The sequence below is a fragment of the Geospiza fortis genome, unplaced genomic scaffold (assembly GCF_000277835.1).
Source record: "Geospiza fortis unplaced genomic scaffold, GeoFor_1.0 scaffold41, whole genome shotgun sequence".
Taxonomy (NCBI): Eukaryota; Metazoa; Chordata; class Aves; order Passeriformes; family Thraupidae; genus Geospiza; species Geospiza fortis.
Genome location: NW_005054299.1, coordinates 21286565 through 21306260, shown reverse-complemented (window position 1 = coordinate 21306260; position 19696 = coordinate 21286565). Strand labels below are relative to the sequence as shown.

At 41.0% G+C, this 19696-nt stretch overlaps 1 protein-coding gene across 1 annotated transcript in view; it reads left to right on the top strand.

The window, feature by feature from the left end:
• Positions 1 to 10291: 10291 nt before the first annotated feature.
• The window catches only part of RPS6KA2 (ribosomal protein S6 kinase A2), a 155323-nt gene continuing 145918 nt past the window's right edge, over positions 10292 to 19696 (top strand). The window contains exon 1 of the mRNA XM_005416274.2: positions 10292 to 10390. Within this exon, the coding sequence (XP_005416331.1) occupies positions 10292 to 10390 (99 nt within the window). The remainder of the gene's footprint in view (positions 10391 to 19696) is intronic.

The window sequence follows — 19696 nt, the reverse complement described above, 5'->3', positions numbered from 1 at the left end:
ACTCCCAGTGTAGTGAGACTTCAACACTAGTGGGCTGCAGCACTAAAGGGGAGCCCAGTCAGTTCTAGAAGGGTTCTTGGCTTTAGACACCCCTCTGAATTTCTGCAGTGCAGCTATAGGTTACTCTCTCACCCATTCTGGGATATTTTTCCTTTTAAACAATCCAAGAACCTTTTACAGATTCAACTTTTTGGAAAGCACATTATCTCAATGCATAATTCCAACTTTGCATGTTTTTAGCCAGTTCACTTTGGCTAGTTTTATAGTAATAATTAAAAAAAATACTTCAGGACATTTTAAAATGTCCTTTCTATACTAGAGCTGTTATTTTAACTTTGACTGTCATTGAAAGGATAGTTTGACGTGGCCTGCTCGGTGATTCCAGTTGTGCCAGGCCAGGCAGCTGTGCATGCCAGCTCTGTGTCTGGGAAGCCAGCAGTCAGTATCGGCATTGGCCATCCCTGCCAATGGAGGAGGCAGAGCCGCCTCACAAGCACACGCATTCCTGTTTCCTCCACTGGAAAAAATATTGAGTAGGCACAGATATTTGTTTAGTGATTCAGATCAGGGAACTGGACTGGTTTAAAATTAGCATTCTGGTGTGGTATTTGGACCAGTTGTCCAGTTTGGTTCCTTCTGTGGCTGTGGGAATACTTGTGCCAGTAGAGAAGATGTAGGAAATGATGGCCTGGAGATGGCAGAGTGAGGCCACAAGCGAGGGCTTATGCCAGGACTAATGATATTCCTTTAATGAGTCAAGATATTTTTTTCTAAAATACAACAAGCCTCTACACAGCCTCCAAACCCATGTTTATCTCTGTGAGTAGCAGGTGGCTTTAGCTCCACTCCTCTTCCCATGAAGAACTTGTTTCAATTCCTGTTTCCCAGCATCTCTTACAGCTGCACCTATCTTCCAACAGGTTAGCTGGGCCAGGGCTGTTGTATTTCCTTTTTCAGTGAATTCATAGAATCATTTAGGTTGGAAAAGACCTCTAAAATCATTGAGCCTAATCATTAACCTGGTACTGCCAAGCCCACAGCTAAACCATGTCCCTAAGTGCCACACGTATCTTCTAAATACTTTGAGGGATGGTGACTCAACCACGTCTCTTGGCAACTTGTTCCTGTGCTTGACAACAATTTTTTTGAGGAAATTTTTCCTAATAGACAATCTGAGTCTCCCCTGGCAGAGTTTGAGGCCATTTCCTATTGTCCTATTGCTAGTTGCCTGGGAGAAGAGACCATACAACCTCCGTTCTTCAGGTACTCGTAGCGAGCAGTGAAGTCTCCCCTGAAGCTCCTTTTCTCCAGGCTGAACATCTCCAGCTCCCTCAACCAATCCTCACAGGAGTTGTGTTCCTAGCCCTTTTCCAGCTCTGCTGCCCTTCTTTAGACTCACTGCAGCACCTCAATGTCCTTTTTGCCCAAAACCTGAACACAGGGTTTGAGGTGCAGCCTCGCCAGGGCTGAGTACAAAGCACTGCCCTCATCGTGCTGGTCACTCTATTCTTGATATGAGCCTGGATGCCCTTGCCCTTCCTGCCCACCTGGGCACATGCTGGCTCATGTCCAGCTGGCTGCCCACCTGCACCCCCAGGTCCTTTTCCACCGAGCATCTTTCCAACAACTTGTCCCAAAGCCTTTAGCAGTGCAACAGGTCAACACTCCCCCCTGACTTGGTGTCATTTGATGCAAACTTGATGGGGGTGCACTCAGTTTCCTCATCCCGATCATCAATAAAGATATTAAACAGGATTAGCCCCAATACTGAGCCATAGGAGACACCACTGGTGACACAGCTGGATGTGTCAACTCTGATGTTTACCCTGTAACACTATGACTCCAGAAGCCAATAGATTTTAAACCTTTGTGTTCTCAAAGACACACAGTAATACTTCAAAATTCAGTCATGCTGCTAAAATGATTTCTTTCCATCTATTACCATTTTAAGTGTTACTACATAACAGGTACAGGCCCTTGAATAGCCGTTTCTGATTTGTTCTGTCTCATGTTTCTTCTTGCATGTTTTTGGATCTTCTGAAGTCCAGAGACATGCCATAATATAGTGCCTAAAATTCAAGTATCAGGAAGTAATCCTCTTTTCAAGCTCAAGTTTTGCTTTTAAATTTTTTTTAAATTGTTATTTTTATTATTTAAACTTTCTCGAGTTAAGAGGAGCGAGTCATGCATTTGAAGAGAAGATCTGGGGAGTAGGAAGTAAGAAGAGATGAGGAGAGGACTCTGGAATCAAGGAAGCGACTAAATATGTAAATATTAAGAACATAATAAAATCACGGTGGAAAAAAAGTGAAGCATTTTTCAGTCCCCAAGGCATACAATAGCAAGGTTATGCTGTGCCTTTTTGAAATGCTCCTTGATGTCCTTGCTTGCAGTTCCTAGGCAGCCCAGCTAGACCAAGATGCCCTTGAAAAGCTTTTGGGAAGCTGTACAAATTCTCTTTTTTCTGTGATGATGGGAGGGAGAACCTTATTACAAGTCTGTGTAGTAGTTGCATTATTTGTTCCTTCTATCTGACATATACATCTACTTTCTCTTTTGGGAGTTGAAGCAAAAGAACAATCTCAGTCTCCTAATTGGTAGATCTTTTGCCCTACATCACAGTAAGATTTCAAGTGTTTCAGATGTTAAAGGAAGTATCAGAATATGAAATCAGATCCCAGTAGCATATTAGGGCAAAGGTGTCCCATTCCAGTGAATGTATATCATGTGAATCACACAGTATACACTGCAAACTTTATGCATTTGAGATGACTGCTTTGTGACATTAATAGAAGTTTATGGTTCAAAGGAAAGTGATTCTTACAGGATTTTTGACGGGTTAAAGAAAAAATCTTGGGGTCAAACATCAGCATTACTAGTGAAATAACGAATTCAATATTTTTGTTGTATGTCTAAAGATGTTTCATTTTGTTTGAAGAAGGTCGCTGTATTTAGGCAGACAATTTCACTTGGGAAGCGTTTTATATCATCTTGGCCACAACTGTACGTCTTCCCTGTATATTGAAGCGTATTAATAAGTATTTGAACCTTTGTCAAGTAGCATGGCTTACTTTAAATTTGCATGTCCCATTGGTTTATTCTTTTACATTACTCACAGTTAATCTCTTTCTGTAAATAAATCTAGCAAATGTGTGACGGCCTTCAACTAAAATTTCAGCTGTGAAACCCATAATATCAATCATTGTGTTTTCTCTGAAAGAGCTGTCATGCAGTGGCAAAATATTCCAGCCCCATTTTATGGAAGGAGATTTGAAGCAGGGCTTTTTTCTCTGTGTTGCAGTTCAGGTGCAAACCTTTAGGGTCCTGAGTTTACATACCCACTTGTCAGAGTGCAGTCTGTCTCCTTTCTGGCTGAAAATACCAGGAGGTATTTTCTTCACTGGGGACGGGAGATGCCAATTGGGAAGAATAAGAGGAAAATTCTGATAAAGCATCCAGGATGTGGCTGGATTTTGTATGAGCCCTGGAGCTAGGCATAGCTAGAGAGTTTAAGGTTCTTCAAGGTCATACAAATAGTTTCAGATATAAAAGAAGGACATTAATTCAGGTCACTCAGTTCAAGTAAACATGATGCTTTTATATACCTTGTTAACTTTTGTACCTTACATGTGTGGTTTTATTAAATAACTAAAGGGAAAAATTTTACCTAAAATTGGTACTTTGCTGAATAAAATTTGCAAGCCCCATTATACACTTTTCTGTTTTCTCAGAGTTTCAATGGCAAACAGTGGTCTGGTTTTTCTGCTCACTTTAGTGTAAACTTGCTCTGTCAATGAGTATTAGAAGTAGAAATGGGTGCTCCAGTAAATGTTCCATGCACTATTTCTCCTGTTAGGTGTAGATATCTTTCAGAGTCTATTAAGGGAAAATTGCCTATTAGAAGATTTTTAACAAATGCCTGTCTTTTTAATATTGTTCACAGCTAGTCTGAATAAACAGTAAACATATGCTGTGCATAATGAAGTTCTTCCATCCAATTTTCTATTGTATAACGTTCGCTCAAAGTGATATTCATAAATATTCATGTGATAAGACCGTTCATACTTCAGTTATCATGCTTCCTTCCAGAAAACTTCCAGTCCTTTATAGAACAGTGTGGCTGTTTGATTGTCCAAAGAAAAGAAAGCAGAACTGTATCTTCAGCAATCTCCTTCATGTTGGAGTAGAAGCTTACGTAATATCAAGGAAATTAGATTTTAGGGTTCTTTGTCTTACATTTCTATCTAAGCCACCAGAATCCAGCAAGACCAGTATATATTATCAGCCAAGAAAGTAAAATGCTCAGTGACACCACTAAAAAGCAGAAAAAAGATAATTGAGGCTGATACTCTTCCATGCAGATTGCTAGACATCGTAATCTCCATCCTAAAAGCATCCCACAGCTGAGTGACGTGTGTGTGGCCAGTGAAGCTGCTGCACGTTCCCCTGAGTCTGTGAGAAGCCAAGCACATATGGGAGCAGTCAATACAGCAGCTGTGACACTTGCCAATCTGACGCTCCAGCACTAACACAAGATGCTTTTGTGACAGTTAAAATGTCTGTCATCTGGTGAAAACCCAATCAAATATTGTTTTCTTATTTCTGGAACTGTTATTTCTGCAGCACTCCTGGGTCTCCCTGCACGAATAAGAATGAGCCGCATGCCCTCACAGGGTAGCTCATTTGGTAGTCTGAAAGTAAGACTATAACCATGTGAGTGGTGGATGCTTAGGAGGGATTGAGGAAGATCTTTGGGCAACTGAACCAAGGAGACCTCAATGGTAGGAAGCTGTGTCAAGGGAGATTTAGCTTGTTTATTAGGAAAACGTTTGTCACCCAGAGGGTGGCTGGGCACTGGAACAGGCTCCTCAGAGAAGGGGTCACAGCACCAGCCTGACAGAATACATACAATAAGTGTTTGGACAATGCTCTCAGGCACATGGTGGAATTCTTGGGGCTGTCATATGCGAGACCAGGGGTTGGACTCAATAATCTTTTTGGGTCCCTTCCAACTCAAGATATTATAAGATTGTTCTGCTCCAGCATGGCACAAGGATGGTTCACCTTTTTAATGCCACTGTGAATTTTTTTCTTTAAATCTTGCTGTTGATGTAGTCTATTGAAAACTCTTCAGGACTTTTGTCTCCATCTAAGCTATTTGCATCTCTGCAAAATACTGATTTCAAATCTGTCAAGAACGTATTTTGATGCCCATTTTTAGGAGTGTTTAAAAATGTTGAGTGGAATCCACTAAGTGGAATATCACCATATCAAGAAAACAGGTCTTTTTAAAGTCCCTCTCCTGTGGTTGATGCACTTCTATTTATACTAGTTACTCTTCATACAATTGCCAGTGTGTTGGTGCTTTTAGCAACAAGGGAATTACATGGATGCAGGTATAAGAGATATTCTGCTTTTGCCTTGAGGTTACAAGTGCAAGATTAAACAGGCAGTGTAGGGCTGTTATGTTTCTCTTGGGATTAGAGAAGACTGTGTCCAGGGAGCCTGTGTCTTGCCGGTTTGTCAGACCCAATTAGACAAGGTGACTTTACTTTCTTCTTCCTTCTGAGCCATGACTTTAATTTGCAAGATGCCTGAAAGAGCCTGCCCCTCCACTGGAATAATGCGTATACAGAAAAGGATCAAAATTACTGAAGCTTGTGATACACAGCCAGGAGGTGAGAGAAAGGGGAAAAAGCACCTTCTTTCCTGCTTCTTCCCTTGTGTCCCCATCCAGACAACACGGTTGATCACTTGTCAGTGTTGGTGAGAGATGGTAAGTCACTGCCTGTGTTCTGCAGTGCTGGCAGGGCAGCATGCCTTTTTGAGAGAGAAAACTCCAGTGAAGTGTGTGCTAAGCAAGACCAGGTACTTAGCTATGTACAGCAGCTGGAAAGGCTGAACCCACATTGATGCAATGAGAGCAAAGCCCAAGCACTTCTTTGGGCAAAGCCCGTCCATATTGTTGAAAGGAACATCAGTAAGAAAAATAGCCACCTTATGTATTCATGGAGGAAACAAAAGCCATATGGCAATTTGTCCAGCATTCAAGATGAGGAAACAGCAGTCACTGAAAGAGTCATGTACAATATAACCACCGGGGGGAAAGTCTTGTTCCTCATTCAGCTGATTGGTGTCCCTTGGAAACATCTGCTCTTGCTCCTGAGTTTCTTTGATGAGAGCATAAATGGTGCTGTGTAATTCACCTTTTCTGTAGCAGTGTCTCTTGGGCCTCTGTTGTGGGAGTCTCATTTTCCTTTTCTCTGCACGTTGTGTTCTGATAATCTTATTTGTTCTGTCTCTGGTGTCTCTGCTTCTGATGCTTTCTTATTTCTCTCTGGATTTTTTTCTGGCTTTCTGATGGACTTATTGAGGAAGGATTGGTAATACTGATTGCATTTGCAAAGAAGATACTATCAATTCATAGTTTTTACTTTTACAGTGATGGCTAAATTTACTCAAGTAGCAGAGTCATTCTGGGTTTGCTCATAAATTGTTGATTCACATAAAAAAATAGAAGGCCTAATTTCAACATGGGGCCTGATGTTCTGTGTAATACAGTAATACAAAATTTCTCTTGGTAATTATATCTTCCAGTTTGTGGTAGATATCTTGGACTTGCATGTTCTATCATTTAGAAATTGATGACTCATCTGGCATTGGCTACTGGCATCCTTCTCACTGGGTTGCTGTTCTGGCTGTTGTGCTGCCCCCTGTTAGTTTTCTAAGCCTGGGTCCTTCAGTCTGTTCCTGCTCTTGGTATGGTCTGTCTGTACACATGAGGAAAGGACCTTTGGCTTTCATTACATATTAATTGGGAATTCTCCATTTATCTTCTAAAAATCAAACCTGGGCTATGTAATATCTTATTTTGGTGATTCCTGTTGGAGAGTTTGTCTTGAATCCTGGCTATGAGCTTTTTGGTTTGGGTTTTTTTTAGCCTTTTTCCAGCTGAAGTAAACTTTATTTTGCTATAACCTCACTGGGAGAGGGGCAGCCATGATATTGTATTTATTTATTTAGTGTTACAGCATATATTATTCTAGTTTTAAAAAGCATATTTCAGAATATAGATGAGTATTACTGGTTGATGCCAATGTGCTATATGTCCCCTCCACCATTTTTGTTGTTTGTTTTCTTAAATTGAGACATTTTGAGATTTTTTCCTCCATCAAGTTCCTCAGCAGTTAAAATTGCTCAAAGAAGATAAATAATTTAAAAACATGAATTTCTAAGTCCAGTTAATATTTCATGCTGTAGATTGATCTGACAGTAGTGTGTTTATAAATGTTATGTTGAATGTTCCAATTAATCAAACTTATCTTTTGGCTTGCATCTTTATCAGAATCTAGTTTATTAGAACTGTGAAAAGTGGTTATTGTCTGACTTACATGAAAGTTTCAGATAATGTTTTTGATGTCTCTTATTTGTTTTTCTGAGGAAAAGTTAAGTTCAATGTCTTGAAGCATGCCACATGGAACAGTAGTAGAATTTGCTTTTCACATATCTATCCGTATGCTTTAATTTTACACACACGTGTATTTTGTTTAGTTACTGGATTTGTATTTTTTATGTAAATTGTGCATCTCAGTTGCTTTTGCTTTTTTGTAAAAGTTGGAATATATTCTGCAATATCTCTGCTGCCCAGTAGAGTGAAGGTGGTTGGTTGTCCTTCTGCATTTAATCCCTGATTACCTGTCTGAAAGCAAAATAAGAAAAGTATGCCTATTTCCATGCCTGTATCATGTCAGGGATGTAAGAGAGTTACTTCCTATCCCTGGGCATGGTGTTCAGTGGTATAGTCTAACCTTTAGCATGCAAGGCTAGTTTCTGCTCTGATGTGGACAATAACTTGCCAATACATTGTGATGAATTAAAAAAAATATTTATTTTTGTGGCAAAGAACAAAATTCTGAATGTAATAAGTGTACCTGATAGTCAGGTATTAAGTCATGGCCTGTGTAATTTTACTGGAAGTTTATTAGAGTGCAGGCACATTTAATGGTGAATGCATGTCCCTGTATGTGAAATCACCACTGATGTAATGAGAAGGGAGGGTTGTGATAAATCTGACAGTGCAATAGTAACAGGCACTCCTATACTTCATGTTGCTACACACAGCCTGTGTATTCAAAGCTGGGAAATTATCACCTGCTCTGCATTACCAAAGATGTCAGTGACTAGGGATGTATCTGTGACAGGAAGGGTTCAGGGACCTCACCCTGGACTTGTCTGTTTGCTCTTTAAGGCTCAAGTGGCTTACACAGGTGGGAATGTGTGAGGCTGCCAAAAGCCATTGCCAGCACAAAGCCTGGTCCAGCTTGTGCCAGGACACCTCTTTGCCAGGGAAAAGGCAGCACAGAAGTAGCAGCAGCAGCTGTGTGGTGTGTCAGGACAGGTGAGGGGCAGGTCAAGCAATCAGCTGAGTGCCTGAGGCCTTTGTGACCCTGCAGATTTTACTGCAGCAAGGTTGTGAGGAGACACAAAACTTGACTAGAGAGGCTGCATCAGCAAATAATTTTGGCATTGACCAACTAAATTGCCTTTTAGCCTCTTTGTTGTTACTCCTGTGTATAGGGTTATCTATATGTTCCTGAGCTTTTCTTCTTGGACACTTGCCTCTGCTCCAGGATCTTTAGTAGGGTAAACAAGGGAACTGTAATGGCAAAAGGCTCCTAGTCCTGACATGGCACAGCACTCGGGCAGCACACTGATAGCATCCCCCAAAGGTGTTTTTGTTGCAAACCAAGAGAATCAGAGAAGCAATCAGAAGGTGTGCCGAGAAGGGATAAGGAAGAAGCAGCCTGTCCAGACTGTCACTGTGAAACAGTCACCTTAGGCTGGGGTAGCACCGGGGTCCAGGCATAGCAGAGTCAGGCTCTATGAAATTATAGAGCCCAGCACTAATGGCAGCCTTTCCAGTCTAGCCTCCTTTTTAATTAAACCATAAATGCCAAAATATTATTTTCTTTTTTCTTGTTAATACTTCTTTGGGTGCATATAGACTATGGTGAGCTTTAGGCGGAAGACCAGGACAGGGAACCTCAGAAAAAGCAGATATTGACTGGCATTGCTAGCCAAGATAGTTCACAGCCCAGATATGCAAGTAAAGCAAAATACACCTCTCTTTTAGAGCAGATGGACTTGAGAGGTGTTGTCATTTAACCTCCAAGTCTTCTCAGGCTGTAGTGATGTCTCAGGTTATGGGAGAAAGGCATGTCTAGGTGCTCCTTGGTAGCCAGAGAGGAAAGGCTGCCATGGGAAAAGAGCCTGAAGTGTGTGCAATAGGCAGAGAAATCTCTTTGGTCTCTGGAACACAGTGAGATTCATTCGTTTTTGAAGAGCAGCTGAAAAATGTGATTTTGTTGCGGGGAGGTGGGGTGCAGCTGTAAGTCTGCATGCTTGCCGTGCAGCTCAAAATTACAGCCCGTAAATAGATGTACATACTCAAGCTCCTAGAAGGGCTGTAGCTCCCTGTTGTAGTACAATAAGAATAGTAATACTTACCATTTAGATTGTGCTTTCTATTTTCAGAGCTGTGCCCGTGTTAGGTATTTCAATGTAAAGCGGGCGGGTGATTGTGAACAGGATATGGTGAGCTTTTCAATTTCGGGGGTGGAGGGGGGACAGTGCTATTTTGCATACTCCCTGGAATAAAAGGAGATTCAAACCCTTCTATTCTGGCACTGGGGGCACGACATCTTTCAGCTTTCTTCCAGGAGCGGCTCTCACAGGGGAGCCGATTTCTTCTCGGATCTGACCACCACAGCCCTCAGTAATTATAGCAGCGTCTGAATTCTGAGCTAAAAACAGAAGTGCAGCATGTGCCTATTCCCCATGTGATTCAGAAGGCAGGAAATTGAAAGAGCCTGACTGAGAGAGGAGAGGGAGCGCAAAGCAATAGACACATCCAATATTTGTCTGGAACCTGCTCCGCCCGGGACGCAGGAGCTGTCATCCGCCGGCGCTGATTCTGCGTGCAGCCTCAGCCCGGCCTCATTGGGCGTAGCGGGACCGAAGGCAGGCGGGAGCGGCGGCGGCGGGGACGGAGTTGGGCTCGCCGCACCGAAATGTAAACAGAGCGGAGCGGGAGGCTGCATGCTCCGAGGGGCTGGCTCCGGGCTGCCCCGGCTCCGGCAGGGACCGCGCTGAGTCCGGCTCCATGAACAGAACCAGGCACTTCGGAGGATCTGCTGCCTGTGGATATAAATAGGGGGCAATCGGGATGCGCTAGCTTTCCCCGGCGGCGCCGCAGCTGCTTCGTGCTCCGCGCCGCGGCTGGGACAGGGCGATGGACATGAACATGAAGAAGTTCACGGTGCGCCGCTTCTTCTCCGTCTATCTCCGCAAGAAGTCTCGGTCGAAGAGCTCGAGCCTGAGTAGATTTGAGGTAAAATTCCCCTTAACTTTGTTAAATGTAGCAAATACTGTTAGGTGCAGGTAGCGGAGGTGCAGGAGAGTGCTTGCATTTAGTGATGTGGTAAGTAGTTAAAGGTGTTCTTTCCCTGGAGGTGGTGATACTCGCACCTAGTGTTCTTTGTTTCAGTGTAATTCAGTGCTTTTTCTCGGTAGTATTCAATACATTGCATAATATATTTAGTGTGTTGCCAAGAGCCTTTTTATCAGCCTTGCAGGGGAGGAGGAAGCTGGTTCAGGACATCATGAAGTTGTAGGAAATAATTACAGATCCACTTAAATTAGCACAAATGACACCATAGTTTGAAATAGCCTCGTGTTTTAGTCTTCCCCTGCACACGTAGCATTCTTTCTTAGTGCTAGGTTTCCACATAATAAATCAGTTGATAGTGCCTTTCATATATATGTGGTATGTGAGACAGGGATTCTCTTGATTATTTCTCCATAGATTCTCATGTTTGCACATATTTTTTCCATTTATCTTCTCTCCCATACATCTCTCCTGGTATCTTTTCATTTACTTTGTTTTAGGAGAAGTTGTTCTTTAGGAGCTGGGGGGACAATGTCAAACCCTTCATGATTTAGCAGTGTGGGGAGATGAAGGCAGTTCAAGTAGGGGGTATTAGCAAATTGGAATGTGTGAATGGGTTAGAATCCGGATTTCTGCCTGCCTTCCTCAAACCATTGTTCTTCAGCCCTGTATTTGGAGCTGTGAATAGTCGGCAGGATGTGAGATCAATTGAATAGATGTCAGTGATATTTGTGTTGTTCACTTTACCATTGCAGATGATCTGCAACCTCTGCATTAATATAGAGGTAGATGGGGCCTGATTCCCTTCTGTCTCACGTTTATTTTGTGCTGGTGTACTTCAGCTGACCTCTGAGGAGTTACTCTGATTTGCACTGGTACTCCCAGGAGGAGGATTTGTCTTATGCTGTGTGAATACATTTTGAAACGTTATTCCCTTAGTGTCCTATTTAAAGCACCAGGTAATTGTTTGAACATAAAGTTCTTCATGTGTCATTGCTTAAACAGGGCATGCTGAAAAGCCACGTTTTTCACCTGTGTGTTTTGTTGGTTGTTATTTTCTTAACTAACTATTTTAAATCAACTTTCTTGAAAAATGATCATGTAAATTTTTATTTTCACCATCAAACAGACATGCTATGCATTTAAAGTAAACTAATAACTCCCTCCTTAGAACAGTCGCATCCCACTAGGACTGAGGGGAGAGATGAGGATACCTTCCCTTTCCTGATTATGTAGTCAGAGAGTTTAAGCTAGAATAGATGTCCCTTGTAACACATTGTAAATTCTCTAAGTTCGTGCTCCAACAGACACAAGTAGACCTGGAGTTACTTGAAGGAGTTCTGAGACAAATGAGTGTCTTCACAGGCCACCAGTGTCAGGATGGGATGTTATGGGGGGAGTTGGTTTGGGAAGAACAGAGCCCCAGCAAACCTCATGGGGAGAAACAGATTCCACCATACTAATTATTTAACTTTCTGGATAATCCAGCCTGAATGACCAGTACGACTCAGCACTTGTATCAGGCTAGACTCTCGCTTCACTTACAAAAAAGAAAAAGTCTTTGCAATCCCTTTGACAACCAGTGTTAGATTTACTGGACTTTCTCAATAATTATGAAATAGTTTTCCTTTATGTGAGTTGTATTGTAATGATTTTTTCTGATTTTAAATAATTTGCTTCAGGAAGCAACTTGATACTTACCCGGTCGCACATGTAGCTTCAGAGCACTTCATCCACTTCCCTCCTTCTTCCCTGGCTCGTCAGTAATGACCAACTTGATGCAAAGTGACTCAGTATTATAATGGAGTGGAGAATAGGGGCTGTTCCAGCTATGAAGAAAAAAATATTCATAAAATCTGTTCTGCTATTTAAGTGTGAAAATCATCGAAATGTTACTTCTTTGGGCAGGGGGTGACGGCCCAACAGGAACATCAAATCTCCTCTGTGGTTCTCATCCCTGAGTACTTCTATGTATAAATTTGTAATTGCAGGCTAACAAGTGCTTATCAGACAAACAGAAAGTGTGAGGAAGCCTGTTAGATGGTTTTTTAGAAGTGAGAATTTTCTTCATCCTAGTCGGTAGATATTTTTAAAGATTCATTAAAATACAGGTTGTTGCATCATGGAATGAATGAGTAAAAGTAAAATAAAGAAATTTGGAAAAACACATGGGGCATTGCTTTGCTTAGTGTGCATTAGCTAATGTACCTGGCAGAAATTGTGTTGCACAATGTCATTTAAAATTTGGAAGGGAATTGATTTTACTAGGTTGTCTGGGATTTTTGTTATGTTGCTCTTTTGGCAAATTGTGAAGGAGGGTTGAAGGCTTTAAGATAGACGCTTGGAGGCTCAAGCATTTAATAGGCTTAAAATACAACTATTAGTGTAGATTAAAAAATAATACAGTATTAATATCAGGATTAATTACTTTTTCTACTATGGTATTCTTCAGATATACTTCAAATTCACTTGTAATGAGAGTGGTAGTTTACAGGGCCAGAATACAGCTGCAGAAAAGGACTAAGCAAATCACAGCTTGCAACCTGACCTTTACTTGATTGTTTCAGATGCCAATGTCATTGCTATACCTGAAACAACAAGATGACCACCTTGTGTAAACAGATGAGTTTCTCACTTTGTCCTCCTAAAGGAGGCAGAGTGCACTCTGGTAAATGAGATGGTATTAGGGTTTCATTTAATCTTGCCTAAAATTCACGCCCTTTTTATTATTCTGGAAAAATCTGGCTGAAATTTGAATTTATTTGGCTACAGCTTAGGGGTTTCAGTTTATATTATTTTTCAGTATGGCCTGCATTGCCCTTAATTTAAAAGGTATCTAGTGGTGTAGTTTTATTGAATGTGCAGAGCCAAGTTTTGCCCTTCTACATGCACAGAGTTCTGATTGAAGTCAGCTGAAAATCCAGCAAAGTCAATGGGAACTGCATGTGTGCATCTGAGAAAGGGCTTTGTTTATGGTTCTTGCTGAGTGTTGATGAACATGAATGTGAAACCATCAGGATAAAGTACACACAGTGGGGATCTGCTAAAGACTTTGAGACCCAGTGGAATGCATCTTATGGCAGTGAGCAATATCTCTTAATTTATAAATCAAAATTTAAATATGCCACTGGAATAAGCTAGGAAATACCTAAGCTTATAAAGAATTTGATAATATTTATTCCAATTATGCAGGAACATCTTTTTTTTTTTCTTTTGCAAAAACAATCAATTAAGACATTGCCTTTTATTCTTTTTGGAGATGCTTCTGACTTCTGTGTTCCTAATGTATTTTTAATTCATTATTCTTCCACTTTAATTCTTCTAATTCGTTTTTTGTCTTACTGGTAATGATGAATACAAATTATGTTTAATCTATGTATGGGGCTTAGAGCCTAGCAGAGTTCTTGGAAATTAATTCAGAATTAATTTGGAGCCTGATGTGCCTTGGCATGGTCAGTTTTAGAGGCAGGATCTCCTGTGGATGATTCAAGCGTGGGTCTTCCTTTGGTTCCAGCACTGGAGGTGAGCCTATGCAGGCCTGTAAGTAGTAGTGCAGAAGGACTGGCACTGGCTTTGTAATACTTTGTTATGAGAGATTTTTGGTGGCTCTGATTCTGATTTCCTGCAAGCTAAAGTTACAGCAGCCTTAGGAAAGAGCCCACAAAATGCTGAACTAGACTGCTCCTTTTCCACAGTGGGCTGGAGCAACAGCGCTCTGCTTGCAAACGCTTGTGAATTCTTCTGCACTTGTATAAAGAGCAATTCTGTTCCTTATCAGCAGTATGTCCTTTATTCTTTTTTATTACTTTTGTAGTTACTCACTTGGTAGAGGAATAGAGTCTTTCTGTCAAATGTTAGCCAGAATAAAGGCAAATTAAAGAAAGGAGATGGGGATTATCAGCCCAAGAACATCTCTGCAAGGTATAAGTCCTGAGGCAGCTTTAGTTTTCACTTTTTTTCCTGCTGGTAATGATCATCTTTTTGATGTGTGTTCTTGTTACAGCAGAAGGCACAGATACTGTTGTAGTGTCTGATTTCCCCAGCTGCAGGCAAGACTTTTACAAGAAAATGCTGCAGCTCTGGTAGTCTTGCACAGCTTGCTGGGGGGAAGGGAGGCAGGGAGGGGAGAGAGAGCAAGAGCAGGAGGAGCATGTAGTCCCTCAGATAGGTCGCTTGAGGAGCCAGAAAATCCATTTTTCAGGCTCATTTTGGCAACTTGCTGTATCATTACAGACGGTTCATACCTTTGTACTTTGCATTTCCTGTTTGAAAAAAGGAAAATGATGATAAATAATCAAGTCCTTTGTTACTATTCTACCTATTTACCCTGAGTTTGGGGACAATACCCATATGTGTACATTTTCTTAATAAAGGAATTGCTTCCAATTCCCCAACTGCTTCTGACTTTATCCCAAATAAAGTCTCATGTGCCTCAGTCTTGATATGCGCTCCTTCCAACAAGCCTCAAATTAACTCCTGAGGTACAGAAAAGGAAAATTAAGCAGGTAGATGTAAGGATAACTTGTATACAGGAAAGTCACAGAAAACTGGGACTGGAAAGCATCTAAAAACCCTTGGTCTGGACTCCTCTTCCTCCTTAGGCAGCATCAACTATATCTAAACTCTTCCAACAAAGACATTTTTCTAACCTCTTATTGAAAGCCTCCAGTGGTAAATGCCCATGATGTCTGTATGTGGTATATTCTGCATCATTATCCTTAGCATCTAAGGGTTTTCCTAATATCTAACACAAGTTTCCTTAAAGCAGTTCAAGCCTGTGTCTTCTTGTTCTCGCCGCTGTAACTGTGAAAAGGAGTTTCCTTTTCTTTGCAGCATGATTTTTATGTGTTTGGAAACTGTTCAGGTCCCTTTTCTCAGTCTTTTCAGAAGGGTGGGAAAAATGTCTTTTCTCCTTTCTGAAAGTTAGGGATTTCCAGGAACAAGACCCTGGGCCAGTTACAGAGACATTGTTAGGGAGTATCTCTTCCTTTTTTGCATGCTAGTTGTCCTTTGTAAAAATCAATTATATCTCAAAGGCCCCTACCCTGCCAAAGACCCATCCAAATTGTCATTTTATGCTCCATTTCCACCATCTCAGTGTCTGCGTGATTCCTTGATCTGATGGTATTTGGCATCCAAGTCAGTGCTGGCAGAGCTGATCCATGGGCTCTGGTGTCAGATGAATTCTGACATGGATCACACAACTAAGCACAGGCTCTGGTCACATAGCCAGGGTACACCAATGTTTGGGCATACAGCAGGGGCATGGCATTGTCATATAACAGAAGAGGTCTTTATTTCTTCATCTGGTTGTGGGATGAGTCCTGATGATGTCTGATCCACAGATGGGACCCACACATGCCTACAAACCAGTGATGGAATGACTGAAAGGGCGAGGGCAGTGCCCTTCCATGCTCTGAGCCAGGTAGTGCCCTGGTTCCCTGTGCCTGGAGCATCCGTGTGTGGGTGTACAGGAGGTGAGGAACTGAACCTCAGGGACTGGCTGGAACCTGTGGGCAGCTGAGCACTTATTTGCAGTAATGTAACTTTATGCAAGTGTAATTTTATTTGAAGTTTTAGCTCATAGTGTGATGACCTGTCTGACCCTGTGGCACAAAAAGTCCATTCTCAGAGGGTTTAACTCTCCTACATCTATTTTTATTATTAGTAGCATTTGCTTCATGCATTTTTCTGCTAGTCTCAGGAGGAGACTCCTTTTGTCTGTGCTTTCTGCATTTCTAAAGTAAGACAGAAATCAGAACAAAAGCCCTCCTTATGTTGATTTACCAATTACTCAAGTGCAAATACTTTTCATCTAAATATTTTCCAGTCATTTCCTTTTGTTCACTTAACAAGATCTACTGTCCCAGTTCAGCAAGGATTCCATAAAAGTGTTTGCTGTTAATGAAGTCTCCAAGTACTGCAGAGAAGCAGCAGTTGGTTCTGCAGACAGGACACATTCTGTGCGTGTATGTTACTATCAGCTCTTACATGGAGCTTTCTGTTTTGCTTCCTGGAGAACAAAGTTTCAGGGAATGAAAAAGAGCGATGGGATTACTGAATCTGCCTTGAAAATAGCTTTCTGACTGAGGATTTGTAAGGAAGCAAGTGATCCATCCATTCAAGGCCCTTGCAGGACAACTACGATTCACATGTAGGGAAGTGCCTTCCGGGCAAACAGTTTGGGGTGCACATTTCCTCAGTGAGTACATGGATGGTGATGGGGTGGCCACAGCTTGGCTTTGGAAGGCTTGGAAGGGAGCAGTTGTCCTTTGCTGTTCAATGTCTCTCACTACTTTGAAGCGTACTGTATTTGAAATGTATCAGTATTTCAGCAGAGCTGCTTTTACTGTGAGATGTGGGAGAACTACAGCTCTCTTCTAGCTGAGAGCCAGGAGTTCAAGGGTGCTGGAAAAAAAAAGCTTTTAGAGCACAGAAGACAAACCCTCAAAGTTTCTAATGAAAAGAACCTTTTCCTCAGATTGCAGTGCATTATTAGACATGGTGTAGCAGTGCACAGGCAAGAAGGCAAGATACAGTTTGCCAGTGTGCCTTCAGGTGGTAGGTAATGATATTAATTGGCAAAATGACAGTTGACTCATTAAACCTCAGCATGTGAATTCATATAAAGTCCAGATGTAATTCAAGAGTGTCACGCCTCTTTCCTGCAGGGCCAAATCTGATCCTGTGTATGACTGGCAGAAAGCAGTAAATAGTTTTACTTTAAAGAGTTGTTGTGAGTAAACTGGGGGGTGAGCCAGGTGTGTTGGTTTATCTGTAACATTCACCTTTCTTTTCTTTTCTTTTGGTAGAAATTTCTGTTCCTTTTTTCTAGTGAGTAACAAAGAAAACCTACATTCCGTCGACTTTGTTTTCTCTACTTTCACATTGCCAGCCACTAGTGGACAGGTTCTGTGACTCTGAAAGATACCTTAGTCTGAAACTTCTGCATCAGTGGACCTCCATGGCAATTGTTCCTGTATTATGCAATCTCTGTGCCTAGAACATGTCTGGGACAGCAATTAAGCATTGTAATTGCGTTAACTGAAAAGCCATCTCTAAGTATCTGAAACCCTGCTGGATCGGCTGCTAGTCTGCACAGTCCCTACTTTATCCCTGTATGGTTATGCATTGCAATTATTACTAAAGAGTAATCAGACAGCAAGCCTTTATGTTAGATTATTTCTGTGCAATTCAAGACCAATTCATATCACTAGATTTGAGTTTTTTTAGTATTTAGTGTGTGCAGATGTTAAATAAAACATACTTCAGAAGTTTTTTTATACTTTCATTATGTCGTAAAAACTTGAAGCTCTTTTATGGCAAGTAAAATCACTTATTTTTGTTCCAAAACAAACTCCTTAATAGTCAGTTAAATCAACACTATTAGGATAGCTAAACCAAGATGTTTTCAAAATGCAAATGATTTTCATGTGTTGGCATTGTATGGCTGGTTTCAAACACATTGCAGTGCCTAAATTTGAAAGAATAGAGAAGATGATGTATCTGTTCTTGTTTTCCAGATTCTTGTACCCTCGAGAGTTCCCTTCTTTGTATGTGGCAACCAGTGAAATAGGCATAAAAGGAGGGAAGGAAAGTGTGCTTGTTAATCTTAGATCTTACTTCTGCATTCTGTCAACTTCTCTTCAAATTCTACTTCCAAAGGAAGACCACATGGTTGGGCTTACTCAAGAAATGGGTGAAAGTGTGTTATATGAGTCCACACAGAAAAGTGCTGTATGTTGTAAAGGCAAGAAAGTCCCCATTGAAGTAGGCATAAATTAATCCCTCTTAGTCTCTCCAGCCCTGTGAACTTGTCCAGGTTTATGATGATAATGCTGTTCTATTTTTGTTATTTAATCCTCTTTTGTTCATGGTGAAGTTTTAGCAATTGTAAGGCAAAAAATGCATAAAGCTAATAAAGCAGGAGTTGGGTCAAACTAAGCTGAGGGGGATTGAGGGGAGGCTTTGCCTTCTCTGTTAGAAAGTTTTAATGTGCATTATCCTTAGCTTTAGGGCTAAATCAAGCCATTATGTCATAAGGATAAGCGCTTTTTGGGCATTTTCTCTGATCTGAAAAAAGATGTCTGTGTGTATCATGTTAACTACAAACCGATCCAAGACAAAAAATCACCCATGTTGGCAGAGCTGGAGACAAACCACTTTCCCAAAATCAGTTGTTGAGATTTGTTTTTTCCCCCATGATTTCAAGTTTTTATGCATTTGTGGAATTGAAGAATCCATACTAAAAACATACTTCAAGTGCACCTACTTTTTCTTTTCATAATTTTGCAGAAAACTTCATGTCACAGCATAATATACCAAGCAGCACAGAACTTACTCTGTCTGCAAAGTGGAAACTATTTATTCACCTGCTTTCCCCTGTTCCACCAGTACAATTATGGCAGCATCCAGATGCCTTCTTTTCTCTTTCCATGGCTGTTAATGCCGTTGGTGCTAGAGCACCCCTTCTCACCTGCAGAGGAACTCCACCTGTATTTGCTTTTCTCTGAATGACCACGTGCTGAAAAAAAAAGCCTAATAGCATCTTTTGCCTGATGGTGTGAAATTAATTTCTGAAAGTCTTCTCTGCAACAGGGTTTGTTTTTATTCTAGCAAACAAATTTTTCATTTTTCCCAGACAGGAAAACCCATATGGGCCATTAGAAGGAATACCGTTAATGATTCTGAGGATTGTCACTTCCAAAGCACAGACTACCTCTTGTGATTATCTGCCAAAAGATACATGTGTTATCCCAACTGCCTCTTTGAAAATCTTTCCCCACATCAGGATAAAGCTTACATACCAATTTACTCTTGGAGATGGGTATTCTGCTGTGAAAGGGTGTAAGTTACCCATAACAAAGATAATTATGTGAATGGTGCCAGTTGTAGTTTTTTCCCTTGCTTGGTTTAAAAGCATTTTTTCTCTCTCTAACAGGTTGTAAAAGAAGCCATAAAATTAATTTGAGTAACATTTGTATTGAAAGAAATGCTATAGTAGGCAGATATTTGTGATGTTATGGGAGCAGTTGTTTCCCTGGAGTTGTAAGAAAAGTTTTAAGGTTTTCACGTAGTGTCATAACATGTGTAAAATGAGTGAATTAAAACTGTAATATTTTCCAATGCAGATGATCTGGGTCATTTCAAAAATATAACTTTTATGAAGAGTCTTATTTATGAAAAACAGATCAGTCCCTTGCTTCTGCTCTTGACCACTTTTTCTTCTATTGATCAGTTTAGGGTTTG